This window comes from Neopelma chrysocephalum, unplaced genomic scaffold (assembly GCF_003984885.1).
Source record: "Neopelma chrysocephalum unplaced genomic scaffold, ASM398488v2 Primary Assembly neopelma1_105, whole genome shotgun sequence".
Lineage (NCBI taxonomy): Eukaryota > Metazoa > Chordata > Aves > Passeriformes > Pipridae > Neopelma > Neopelma chrysocephalum.
Window position 1 is genome coordinate 2,186,973 of NW_020897769.1, and position 13,988 is coordinate 2,200,960.

Below are 13,988 nucleotides of genomic sequence, written 5' to 3' on the forward strand. Positions count from 1 at the left end.
TTGGTGTTCCTGAGGTGCTGGTGTTCCTGAGGTGTTGGTGTTCCTGAGCCCTGGCTGTTCTGTTCCCACACAGCAGTGCTGAGCTCTCAGAGGGCAGAGCTGGCAGTGGCAGAACCAGCGTATGGGGTCTGGGGAACATCCTTGAGCTCTGCCTGGAGCCCCCCCCGGTGCAGAGTGTGGGGCAGGAGCTGTGGGGCCAATGGATTTGACAGCACAGATCCCAAGGTTTGCACAGCACTGGGAAATAACTCTGCCACCACAGGGCATGGCTGGAGTGGGGCCCTGGCTCTGGGCAGGAGTGGGCAGTGGGAGCCAGGGGAGGGCAGTTGGCCCCTCACAGGGAGGAGAAGAGGCCAGAGGAAATCTGTTGCAGCCGTTTGTTGCCTAAAAATTTAATGAAAGATACTCCTGGACATTTGTGATCAAGGATACCTAAGAAAGAATAACAACTGGCAGGTTCAGGTAAACCTTTGCTGTAGAGAAATATTGTTGCACATTTTTTTGCAAGGAGGTTCTTACAGGTTTCCAAAGTGTTTAATTCACACTCCTGTAACACCAGCAGTACCTACCACTCCTCATGATGCTGACCCCGCAGTTTCCCTTTTCAAATCGGACTCCTTCATACTTGTGTCCTGTGAGGAAAGAAACCAGGGCTCAGTGGCAGTTCCCTTCTGCCCCCTCTGGACACCCCTTTGGGGACACTGTGTGACATGACCTCGGTAGGAATGGAACCGAGATCCTGCCAATACCCAGGGGACAACACCAAGGCCATGGGTCTGCAGGGGTGGCACAAACCATCCTGCAACCCAGACCCTGCAGCCCTCCAGCAAGCAATGGGAACGGGGCCAAGACCCAACTGGTAAAGAACTCGTGCTCTTTTTATGATTGAAAGTTATGTCAGAACAGCAGCACAGCAGAGATCCTGTCAGATCTGTGTTTACAGCAGGGATCCTGCCAGGTGTGTGTTTGAAAGCTCAGGGATTTGGTGACTATTTTAAATAAAGGACACTGTGCACAAGGAAGGTGAGCAGTGCATCCCCCAGGAGCCAGGTAAATGCAGTCCAGTGCTGCAGGTGACAGTCAGAACTGAAATATGATCCTACAGTGCCACTTGATCACTGAAAGAAAAAAGGGGCAGTGGGTGTGCACATGAAACTTCCCACTCAAAACACCCGTAGAGCTTCCAAGTGATGTCCCTTGCAGGAGACCTGCCAGTCAGACTGAGTGACACAGGGGGGATGGTCATCGATCTGTCACGGACTGATGGGAGCAGAGGTGCCAGCAGAGGTGCCAGCAGAGGTGCCAGCAGTGCTCCAGAGGTAAAGGAGCTGCTGTTTCACTTCCAAAGCAGCCCAGGGAAGTGCCGGTGCCCCCTGGGTGCTGCCTGAGCTCTGCCGAGTTTCATGGTCCATCCTTTCTCCAACAAAGCAAAGACATACCCACGATTTACTGCAGAGGGTGGGAATGTGCCACAGGTTTGAAAACAGATGTTGGAATTTTCTTTTTCTTCCCTAGAGTCCCGTCCCCCTTTCCAACCCCCCCTTTCCTCCGGGCTGGGGGGAGTCGGGGAGGGGGTGGGGGCGGAGTGGGGGCAGCGCAGGAACGGGGACAGGGGAGGGCTCAAGGGGAAAGGAGGGGGCTGCAGGAGCGCTGCGAGTCTTTGCTTCAGGGGCTTTTGGTTTGGTCTGGGACCGGACAGAGTAGGAGCCCATTTTTTGGCTGCCTCTTTCTCTTTTCCTGAGAGGAAATTTTTTTCCCCATGCGACACCTCGAGGAGAACGACCGAGAGAGAGAGAGAGAGACCGGCCCATGTCAGAGCGAGGTATTCTGCTTTCAAGACTGCCTGTGGGGAAAAGGACTTGTTTTTTTTCATTGCTGGCTGTGAGCACACGTGGCTGTGAGCAGCTGTTGGACTGCCCGGACAGTCCTGCCCCCTCCCCGGGTTTCCACGGATTTCTCCCCCCCCATACCTGGGGGATTTGGGATTTTGTTTTGTTTCTTCTCAAAGTTTTTGATTACGGCATTTGTTGTTTATTCAGATTTTGTTAATAAAAAGCTGGGGTTTTTTTCCTTTTCCACACTTCCACCTGAAGTCTCTTTTAATTTCTAAGTTGTAATCTTGGTAAACTAAGACAGAATGTCTCCCTGCAGAACTGCAAATGGAATTCTCGGGACTCACCTGGTGCATGTCTTACAGGTGTGCTGTGGGTCACACCACACACTCAGTTCCCACTGACTTGTGATGCTCTCAGCAGCTGCCTTATGTACACAACCTATGGATCTTTACAGCTCATGGGAGCAAACCACAGTTACTGCCATGGTTTCCTCTAGTGCCAACACAGCCACTTTTCATTTCCTGCTCATCATCACTCCAAGCTGGCCCCAGCTGCAGGGACAGATTTAGGCTGGCAAGGCAAAACTTTTCCTGTAATGGGCACGTGAAATGTCCTCAGTTTTAATTCAAGGTTGTGGTGTGGGCAAGTAAACTCATCTTGCACCTACATCGGCACATTTTCATGACAGTTTTGCAAAACCCATTTAAAACTTACTGAAATGCCAATGATGTGACTGTATGTTCTGCTCAGTTGTGCTGTTACACCTTCTAGCTGCTTAAATAACAGAAGGGACTGTGCTCTGCCTGCATGTTGAACTGTCTCAGGCTCCCCAGGGAGGTGGTCAGGGCACCGAGCCTGTCAGAGTTCAAGCAGCATCTGGATGTCACAGGGTTCAGTTTTAGGCAGTGCTGTGGGGAGCAGGGAGTTGGGTTCCATGATCCTGTGAGCCCCCTCCACCTAGAGATATTACATGATTCCTACAGTTCTGTATTTTTTTATATTAGTTGCACTTGCACTTCCTGTGGTGCCCAGGAGAGGAGTCCTTTCCCACGTACCTGTTGGAGTGGTCACGGTACATTCTGTGTAGGGCAGTTGATTCAGTCCTTCTTCAACCACCAGTCTGATCTGTGGAACCAAAGAGATGGGTCAGCTCAAAGGGATTTGTTATCTATGGACATAAAATACTCCGTGTTAGCAGTTTTTAAAAGCACTAGATGAACATCTGACAGCCCAAAGGGTCTAGAAGGGTCTTTTTAATAGTAGTTAGGGACTGAATTTAGAGACCTTTCGGGGGTGATGTCTACATTTTGCCCACAGATCAAATGAAGGCATTGCAAAATCAATGTGGGGGAAAGCTGGATTCATCAGCAATCATAAAATTGACTTTATTTATATCTGGCAGGCATAGACATCATAGACAAAGTTTTCTCAACAGATGAATGAGGCACCAATGTAACTTCATTTGCTGACAGGAAATACTAGCGATGGAAAGGGAAAATTTCCCCCCTCAGTTCCCCCCCAGTGGAGCTCTGAGGTCTATTTTCACATCCGTATTTCCAGGACTAACCTGCAGCAGGGCTGCCAGAACAGCCACTTTTACATTGCTGCAGCAATGTAAACACACCACTGAGTGCCCAAAGACAAGTCAGCAGATCTAGAAATCTCTTTATCACCTTCTCCTGGCACCTGCCAGCTGTGGGTACCGTGGGATGCTCTGCCAAGCACCCCCACAGTTGGATGGCTCAGGTGGAAGTTCAGCTGATGAGCCACACACCCCTCCAGTGGCCACAAACCCCCCAGCCCTCTCCTGGGGCTGCCCTGCAGCTGCACCCCAGGCAAAGTTCCCAAAATATCTTCATCGTGATTGCCCCTGAAACATGCTCTGGGTATTAAAAATGTGAAATTTCTCTCTGTTCATGAGCCAAAGATTTGTAGGCCAGAACTGCTCCAGGAGAGCTACAGCTGAGCCAGAGATGAGCCTCGTTATTCCAAAGTCCCTGCAGGATGGCAGAAGTGAGGGCACTGCTCCTGGGATGGAGCAGCTGTACTGCTCCCCTCGGGCACTTCCCATCCCAGAAACAGGGCAGGGCAGGCTGGAAGGTTTTTTCTGGTTTTCCATTCTGCCCCAGTTCCCAGCACTCAGGCAGCCTCTGCTAGAAATGACAGATGGTCCCTTAAGTTTATAATCCCTCTTTGAAGATTTTTTTAGTAATTTTAGTCCAACTTTTTTCCTAGAGTTGGGTTTGTGGCAGCCCTACTCAGAGGTGGTGGGCAGTTTCTGGGACATCTGTACCCAATTTTATTTTATTTTTTAAAGTTAATTCACACCAAAAAATCCCCAACCTTTGAGCCAGGTTTGGAAGAAACACTTTTTTTCATACTTCTGTTTTGCTGACAGGGTTAACATCATTCTACATCATCTGCCAAAAGTGCAGTGAAGGTCTTATAGTCAAATAATCTCCTTGATCTTCCTACATGTATCAATATTTTACACAGGGGTTGGAAGGATTCTTCTGTAAACTTGTCAGTGTTGATAAAACACTTCTTTTTGCACTGTGCTTTCTGCCACTTCCCTGCTCAGGGATTAATTTCCATCTCTTTTCTCTCTAGCCCCAAGAACCAGCAGCCCTGTTCCTCTCCCAGAGAGGTGGTTGCCATTGCTTGGAAGCTAAAACATGTATTATTATGGCCTCACATGAAACAGGAAAGCAAAGCTTAGGTCCCAAGGTAAAAGAGTGTGACCAGAAATTAAAATCATTAATTAAAGTTATCAATAAGAAAAATAAAGTCTATTTTTAATTGGGAAACAAAAACAAAGCTAAAAGGGATGTTAATTCCTGGCAGGCCTACTTAAACTGTCAAGGCTTCCAGAGTTATGCTGAAGGTTTAGATTAAGCATTTAATGCTGATATATGAAATTATATGTCAACGTGCTCATTTATTAGAGTTTTACATTTAGGATTTACCCCAGGGCCTTTGCAGTAAACAAAGGGAAACACTGTTTGCTTTGAACCCTCATTAGTACAAGATCTGCTAGAGCTGTCAGCAAAAACAAGAGTTAATGGAGGGTCCAAGGAGCTTTAGCCAACTACCACATAAACATTTCAAGGATATGAAAGTGTTAGCGAAATCTACCTTTTCTCAGCCAATTAAGCATGTGAATGAAGGGAAGAAATCAGGTTTGACCAGTTCCTCAGATTCCAGGAACAGAGAAATCTGGATATAGGCAACTCTGGCAAGCAGGTGACAGTGCTCTCATTTAAAGGGGAGCTAAACTCAACTAAATAAGGAATCGGTCAGGGTGCAGTGGGAGGTGGGGCTGCTCCAACCACATCAAACTGGGAAAACAGGAGCTCTTTCAGAGCCACCCCGACAGGTATCTGTGATCTCAGCAGTTGCTTGTTAGAACTCTCCTGCCTGCCTGCAACTTGGAAAAAGATGAAGCATTTAAAGGTCAAGAAACTGGAATGTAAATAAATTCTGGAGTGACCATTATGATGTTCCCCCATCTGTGGGCACACAGCAGGCTAACTTTTTTATGGGACAGCCATGCACCACCTCATTTCCAAAATCATAGTGATTCCTAGGGGATCTTCTAACCCATTCTGTGTTACTTTTCTTGGAAGCTGAAAGGAGGCAGGACATTGGGGCTGTCAGCCATGCTCTCTGTCTGTACAGCTCCTTGCAGCTCAGCATTTCAAACCCCTTTGGAACTGTCCCCCCCAAAAGAGGCAGGAGGGCAGAAAGGTGAAGGGACCTGCTCAGTGTTATACAGGGAGTGCTGGTAGGGCTGAGAAACTAATTCATTCCTCAACCCCAGGCCTCCAGTCATGCCCCAAAATCTGCTTTCTGCTGCAGAGCACTGGTGTACCTGTGACCTGAGGTGACACCAATTCAGTGCCTGCACAATGTGTGGGTGCTGGGATCAGTGTGAGCCCCCTGCACCGGGAGGAGCTGTCTGCCAGTCCCTTCACCCGTCCTGAGTTCCACCTGTTCCACCACAAGTCATAATGACTGGTTGTTTCCCATGCCAGAGGTTTGCTTCCTTCACAAACCCCTGATGGATTGTCCTCATCCTCATAATTTTAACCCCACATCTTTCAGCTTCAGGATCCCAGCCCTGGCAGGGGCTTTCAGACACGCCCTGATAAACCTCCACCACGTGGTAACTGCTTTTGCTCACAGGTATCTTTGGACATTTCCTTTGTATCATCCCCTTACACGTGGAACAAACTGGCAGAAATCCATCAGCTTTAGAATCCTTCCTTAAAACCTCTCCTTATGGTGATCTTATGGGACACTGCCACTAACAGCTGCCAAGCTAATACCAAGCTTAATTGCATCCTCATTTTCTCTCTGCAGCAAGGTGTATTTTGTCCCCCTACAATCCCACACGTGTCTTCATGTTTTCAGTTTTGCCATTAAGCTCCATTTGCTCACTGGGTGGAAAACACAGCAAGTCATAACTGTGCTTGCACCTTGGTAAGTTTAGTAGAGACCATGTCCCCCATGAAGTTGTGACTGTTCCTTGCCACAGCTAGGAATAACACACAGAAAGTGAGACTCCTACATATTGTTCTGTGTAAAATTCTTCCACAAAAAAAAAATGGAAAACAGACCAGCAGGTTCTTCAGCAAAGAGCTGCAGGACCAGCACACAGAGGTGTTTCTGTGAAGAGCAGCTCCCCAGCTGTGCTGCTCAGCCGTGGAAGATGCTGGTACAAGGGCTGAACTCACTGCCTGGAAGCTGCAGTTTCTAGCAATGATGGGGGGGAAAAAATAAAAAAAAAATCAGTGTGCTCTTCAGGACATCCATGCAGAGTGAGAAGGTACCTGGGAGAGGTCCTTCACACTAATCCCTCACTATAAGCTACTGGAATGCAGGAAACGTTCTCAAGAAGGGGAATGCAAGGGGGAAAGTGGAAAGCCACAAAAGTAAAAGGCACTTCACTCACAATCCTGGGTTGTGGTCATACCTAAGCCCTGAGCAAACCTGGATAAGGCCTGGATTAAGACTGGGCTTGTCACAGGGAACCACCCTGCTGTGGCAAATGGCACTGGGAACTGAATGGTCTTTGGACTCTCTGTTAATGGGAGTGGATTTGCAAAAAGCAAACACCCTCATGCATCCAAGGAAGTGTAGGTGTGGTAGCAAGTGCTGTGGTTTTCTTTAAGCATGTAATTTCAATGAGAAAAAGGCTGCATTCCCAATAGTCTTTGTTCTGACTTACTAAAAACTTCCAACTGCTTTGTCCCTGACAGTAACTACCACATGGCTGAAAACAAATTCTCTATGTGGATGCACCCCAAGCTACTAATCTAAGACACAACAAGTGCCAGGAGGCACTTCTGTATGCAAGCCATTGTTAACATCTAGGCTGTAAGGAATTGTACTGCTCTGTTCACAAGATCAAAAGTGCTGTTTCGAAGTAAAACTCAATTACCTCTAGCCTCTGTGCATCTGTTTATAAACAGTAGTCTCTTATTACTACTGCTCCCTGTCCTCACGTAGCTGTGTCTGATAATAACATGGTTTCTGGAATCCATTGAGATGAAACACAGAACAGAAGTCCCTATACAGAAAGTTGCTGTCAAACAGCAATTTCCTTTGGTTAGGAAAGTGCTCTCACACCACCATTATTCTGTCCTGAAAGACCTTTTTAATGGAAGAGTTACAAAGTGCAATGCCAAGAAGAAGAAATTCTTCACCTACCAGACGATCAGCAGAAAATACGAAGTCTCCTCTACTGGATTTCCTGGAAAAAGTAATAATTTATTTTTTAAATTGGGGAATAACTTTAAGAACATTGATTAAATATAATATTAATTCAAGGACAATATATCCTAAGGCAGTTCAGAGAAAAATCTCCTATTGTATACAAAATTTATCCCAGAGATTCTGCATCATGGGTTTCCTGCTTGGTGGCAGGCACCAGGATGCAGTGAGTGAAACCCGGGTTTGGCTCTTACTGCTGCTCTGTCCCAGTAACAATTAAAGCATGAACACATAGGGATGATGTTCTGTAGGTTTTCCATTGTACTGCCATTCCAGTTCAGTTCCAAAACACCTCCCAGGCTCAGATGTGCACCAAACTGGTGCATTCTCTGCAGCCCTGAGCAAGAGAACTTCAGTTCAGAAATCATGGACAATGACAGTGCAGATCCCCTGCCCTGAGACTGATAACACACCAGATAAGCAGGAGACATATCCTATCTTATTTGGAACTCATTCAGAGTGTGAACAGATCAGTGAACCTGAGATTAAAGTGAGCAGGGATTAACGAGCATTCCCATTAAAACACCTCTCTGCCTCTGATTAGCCTGGGTACAACCCTTTACACATATGACTGTGTGGCTTTTGGCCCCTTCAGCAGGCAGAATGAAAGGTTAGAAGTCTGAAATTTAGAAGCAGATTTTAACACCTTGCTTCCCATGACAAGACCAACTGTCACTCCATGAGAGTAGGACATGTTTCCAATCAAGGAGCTCAGGACACTCAGACACAGCACTCACATGGCAGACAGGTCCTTTGAAATGAACTCTTGTATCAATCACAGCAGGAAAACCCCTCTCTCACTGTCCAACTGTGATACTCTGCAGGTCTCCTTAACACCACAAAGAGAGTTCTGCATTTAATCCCCAAGATCCTGTGACACCTCACATTAATATGAGTGAAAGGCAAGAGGTTTGTCTGCTCATTGCCTGGGAATTGGTCACTGAGCCACACTGAAAAAAACGAGGTTTAAAAAGAGTGTCAGCCTAATCTATTTTCTTTGCTTATACCAATAACACACTACTAAAAACACTGTTTGCTTTTATTTTTTCCTTCTTTCTGGTAAAAACAGAATATTCCTAACTTTCTGCCACTTCGACACTAACCAGGCAATACCCTAAAAGACCCCCAAAACTGCAGAAAACAACCCCAAACCCCTACAATTATCAGAACTACTTTTATTAAGATTTTTGATAGGATTCATATTTCCATCTATGGTGTGTAAGTATTTTTTAAAAAAGGAATGTAGCAAAGTGGTAGCAAAGTGGCACATCCAGGTTCTCCCAGACTATGGTGTTTCAGAAAATCTACCCGAATCTCAAAAATGGGTGGCAAGACAAACCCAACAATGTCAAGTCTACAATAAAATGATACATATTTAGGGTCGATACTCTGAGTTATTAATATAGATTAATACAGACTTTAAACTAACTACTCTGTCCTTGCAAAGACACAGATGGTTTTATGCCCAGTTCACTGAACACCTTTATCATGCCTGGTTTTTGAGAGGGGGAGGACAACAGAAAACCACATTGCATAAAAATGAGAATAGTTATACTGAAAATGAAAGACCTTGTGTACACGGGCAGCTGCAAAGCTGTGACCACATTTCAACCCCCACATCCCATGAGCAGAAAAAAAGCCTTCTGTGAAAACACTGTAACTGTTCCCCTGAAATATAGAAAATTATATTCTGTATATAGAAATATACAGAAGTATAGAAAGTAACGATCCATGGCAGACTAGAAACTGTTTCAGCTTCTTGATCGAGTAACAAGACAACATCTAAAAAGATGAGGCATCAAAACCCAACTTGAGGCAGGCAGCTAACAACGGGAGCTTTGTAACAATCAAGTCATTTCAGTTTGTTTCTGAAGGCCTGGGAGCAAGGCTGATGTACAGTTGCAGTCACCTGCCTGCCTCGAGAGAAGAAATGGGGTTTTGGATTTGCAAGGTAACTGCAGGGCTTCTTCCTGCTTTAGCACTCGGTACTTAGTTACAAGCAGGGACAGGGCTGCAGGCTTTGGGGCTTCTCTAACTCCCGTTTCTCACTGTGATGGTAAGGCTGGAAAAAAACCCTTTCTCTACACAGAATTTGTAAAAGGCCTTTTTAAGAAAACCAAAGGCACTGGACAGATTGTTGGCATTCAGGAAGATGATGCAGCTGAGAAACAGGTCCATGTTCTACCTGCAGTACTTCAGTACTTAACATCCTTCAGTATTTAATTTTTTCAGTGCCTGGGCTGGGGGTGGGATGCAAAAGGGATCTCACCCTTCCTGTTGCAGCAGTCAGCTTTACTCATCCCAGGTGAATTGTACACTCCTGAATCATTCTGCTCTGTGCAGCAGCCAGGACTGTGTGTCCCACTGCTTTGCCATCTGCATTTCTATGGTATCACTGTTCCCTAGGGAGTGAGAAGCCTCAGCAGAGAATAACAGAATGATCTCACCTAACAGACACAAGAACCTTTAAATATCTGGATTTAAATCATGTCTATTGTTAAATTAGGAGTTAAGATGACACTACCAACCTGAACTAATGAGTTTGCTTCGACAAAAACACATTCCTGAACAACTCATTTCAGCTTCCAGATCCCTGGTTCTAATCTGTAAGGCCAGAAATCACTTTGAGATAATTCCCTCCTTGGGAAGAGGCTGTAACTGTTTGTTCCAGAATGTTCAATACTTAAAAGCATCAGTTCACATCTCATTAGAGCACTCAAGATTCATATCCAGCACACAGTGTAAAAGGCATCTGCTCCTGTTAAGCATTCACTGGATGGAAAAGTGACAAGCCTGAGGAAAAATGAGCAAACCCAGGCAAGCTGAGGTGATCTACCCATCTCTCCAACTCCAGCACACAGACCAAGTTCATTTTAAAGAAGCAAAAGAAATACATGGTCATTTTAGTCTACCAGGCTAAATCATGGACCCAGGTGTCTCTGAACCCCACAGGACATGATGACCAGCCAAATGAAGGTGGGTTTTTCTTTAGCTGGCAATTCACAGCCAGGGTACTTCTGAGGAAGAGTTTCTTTCAGTATTTGGTTTAAATGCTACAGTGGCTATGGAGTTTTCTTAAGGCAGATTGCACCTGCCCAGGGAAAGGTTAATAATCAGTGCCCAAAAAAGCCTCTCCCCTTCACAGCTAGGCATGTTCCAGCATCTTTCTGAATGACAGGGACTAAAATAAGCCAGTCTGAGGTCTCATTTAATGAGATGCAGCTGAATTTCTGGGACAGAACACAAAAATAATGGTTCCCTATTGTCCTTACCTACAAAGTCTACACCTGCCTTTCTGAGCAGGCTGCTGTCCAGTTTTCCTCACCGGCTGGGAAGGGAGCTTGGAAGTGACATTTACATCCCCAGTGCCAGGGCAGAATAAAGTACAGTCTGCGATTGCTGCAGCTGCTCTGAGTAATTCATTATTTACAAGTCTTATTCTAGACTTCCTCTTACCAAAGTCTTGTGCAATGAAGCTGATGCAACTCTAAGAAAATGTCTTCCAAGTTAAAATTGCAGCTGCTGGTTTCTGGATAAGCTCACTATAACCAGAAACCTATTAAATGGACTTGCAACAGTTCAAAATCTGCTTACAACAAAATAATAATAGCTAAGTACAGTAACTACGTTGCTAGTATTTGCCTATATGCTATTTCCTTTTCACTAACCTCAAAACCTTTTACAGGCCATCACCAAGGCTAGTTTGGATTTCCTCTCTGCCCTTCTCTGCTCAGCCCACTTACAGTTTCCCTCTCTGCTCTGCAGGGAAGCTGCCAGGCCGCCGTTCTCACCTGCAGAGATCTTCTGTGTGGTCTTGCCACAAGTGCCTCCTTACACAAAGACTACCCCTGGGTGCTCCTGCCTGCCAGGAGATTATGCTTTTCCACAATACTTTGAAAATTAAGGGGAAAAAAAACCCACCAAAAACCAACCAATCAAAAAACAAACAAAACCAGACAAAAAATCCCAAACCACAACTAATTTAAGGTAACAAAGCTCAGGTAAGCTAATAAAATTAATGGAGGTATTGTCTTTGAGAGAGTTTGGCGTTAAAAACTGTATTACTGTTAGCTACAAAGTAAGCCTCAAGAAGCAGAAAATATCAAAACGTAGACTATGCAGATGGACAGGTACAAAGCACAGGGACAAGCAGTGTCTGTGCAATGAGTTAGTTATTGCAGATGTCACAAAGCCAATGTGCTGCAGGAAGAGGTTTTATTCAGAATCTGATCACTCTATTGATAAACTTGATTTCACACCTTTTTGCTGGTGGTTCTTGCATCAGAGGTGGTAAATTATGCTTTTAATAGACGGATGCTACTTATATTTGTCTTATGTTGCATACTAAATTTAATACCTTACAATACCACCTTCCAAGTGCTGAACAATCAAAGCTACAGACATACCATGTGTTCACCACCCGAGATGTGCTGTGGAACACCGTGCTCACATCTCCCTACAGCCAGAGCCTGGGAACGGCTCCCTGCCCCATCCTGCGGGCAGGATACACCATATCCGGACAGCGGGAACGAGCCCAGCACCTGCCGGGCCCGCCGCAGTGACCATTCAGGTACAGCCTCCTTCCGCCAGGGCTTTACACTGCTTTGTACCGCACGCTCCGTGGGATGATGATGTGGCACGCGAGCTCCGAGCCGCCCACGGCGCGGAGGTGAGCAAAAACCTCACATCAGGGAGGGCAAAGACCTGGGAGGGGGTTCGAGACCCGCCGAGCCGCTGTCCCAGTGCCCGGCGGCCCCGAGGCGGGGCGGGAAGGGGACCCCCGGGAGCGCTGCCCGCCCTCTGCCCTGCCCAGCCCCCGGGCCCCGCGTCACCAGACATGGCCGCGCCGCCGGCCCGGCGCTCAACCCGGCACAGGAGCGTCCCGCCGAGCCCGGGATCGGCCCCGGCCCCGGGATGGGCCCCCAGCCCCGGCAGGGATAGCGCGGCCGCGCCGGGACCCCACGGGCAGCGCATCCCTGCGGCGGCCGCGCCGAGCAGGGAGCCGACACCGGGATACGGCCGAGAGCGGCTCGGCGGAGCTGCGGCTCCCTGAGGAGGGAGGAAGGGAGGCAGGGATGGATGGAGGGGCGACCGGCGGCGATCCCCTCGCATCCTCCCCGGCCCGCGCTGCCCCGCACCCGCGGTGCTTACTTGTCCCTGATGATGGTCTGCAGCTCCCGCAGCTGGTCGTTCATGGGCAGCAGCTTCAGCTGCGGCCCGATGGCCGGCGCGCCGCCCTCCCCCGCGGGGACCGGCGGCGCCGCCACCACCCCGTTGCTGCTGCTGCTGCTGCTGTCCGGGCTGGGGCAGCCGCTGTCCTCGCTGGGCTCCGCGAAGCGGATCAGCCGGGAGCCGCCGCCCGCCGTGGCCGTGGCGGCCGGCGGCGGCTCCTCCTGCGGCCGCGGGCCGAGGCGCTGGTTCTGGCAGGGCATCGCCTCCATGCGCCGGGGCCGCGCCCCCGTGCGCGCCGCCGGGGCGGGGGGAGCGCGCCCGCCGCCCGCGCTCCATTGGCGGCCGCGGCCGCCGCTCAGCGCGGGGGCGGGACCGGCCCCGGCCCCTCCGGCCCCGGCCCTGCCCCGGCCCTGCCCACACCTCCCGCTCCGCTGCCCCGCGGCTTCCCCGGGGACGTGTCCCCGGAGCCCCCTGTGAGCGCAGCGCCCCCGAGTCCTGCTGCGGAGGTTTATCCCGCTTAATTTGATTCGGTTTGGGGGGCCTTTACAGATACGGGAAACTGTAATAGATGCAGAGTAAAAGATGAGGTAGGATTCGAGGAAGTCCAAAAACGCAATTGTGTTTTTTTCCTGAATACAGCTGCCCAGGTGTAGCTACACCCAGTGATGTCTGCAGGGCCATCCAGGAGAGCTCCGCTCCGCAGCGCAGCTCTCGGCACGGATACGCGTCCACATTTCCACCGTGCCGAGCTCTTGGCAAACGTGCTACACGGAATATGCTGCATGTGGATAAAAGAACCCTGAATTGTGGTATCACAACACCACCCCGAGACAATCTTGTCACCGTTGAACAGGGAGGGAGGAGCGGGTTCCACGTGCCTGGACGCTGTGTCAGGGACAGCAGCTCTTACAAACTCACAATGAGACCCTAAAGCTGAAGATGGAAAACATGCATTTAATCATTCAGTTCATGTTCTCTTTATTACAGTCCCTAATTTTTTTGTTTAATACAATTTTGAAGTTCTGAAGAAGCACCAACTGCATAAGAAACATACGTTCCTTTCATGAAATACAAAGAGGAGTGTTTTGTGTTCTGATGGAATATTGACAATGACATTCTGTCATTCATCTAACACTGAAAAAACACATCAGCAGACTGCTGGAGGGACGTGATTAATTTTGAGAAAGGCATTAAAAGTGCTAAATG

General features: G+C 48.1%; 1 protein-coding gene across 1 annotated transcript in view; it reads right to left on the bottom strand.

The window, feature by feature from the left end:
- The window catches only part of UPRT (uracil phosphoribosyltransferase homolog), a 15,530-nt gene extending 2,467 nt beyond the window's left edge, over nt 1-13,063 (bottom strand). Inside the window, exons 1-4 of the mRNA XM_027696232.1 lie at nt 12,762-13,063; nt 7,548-7,590; nt 2,891-2,960; nt 570-632 (exon numbers count right to left, since the gene is read on the bottom strand). Of these exons, the coding sequence (XP_027552033.1) occupies nt 570-632; nt 2,891-2,960; nt 7,548-7,590; nt 12,762-13,051 (466 nt within the window). The 5' untranslated portion in view covers nt 13,052-13,063. The remainder of the gene's footprint in view (nt 1-569; nt 633-2,890; nt 2,961-7,547; nt 7,591-12,761) is intronic.
- Nucleotides 13,064-13,988: the final 925 nt, after the last annotated feature.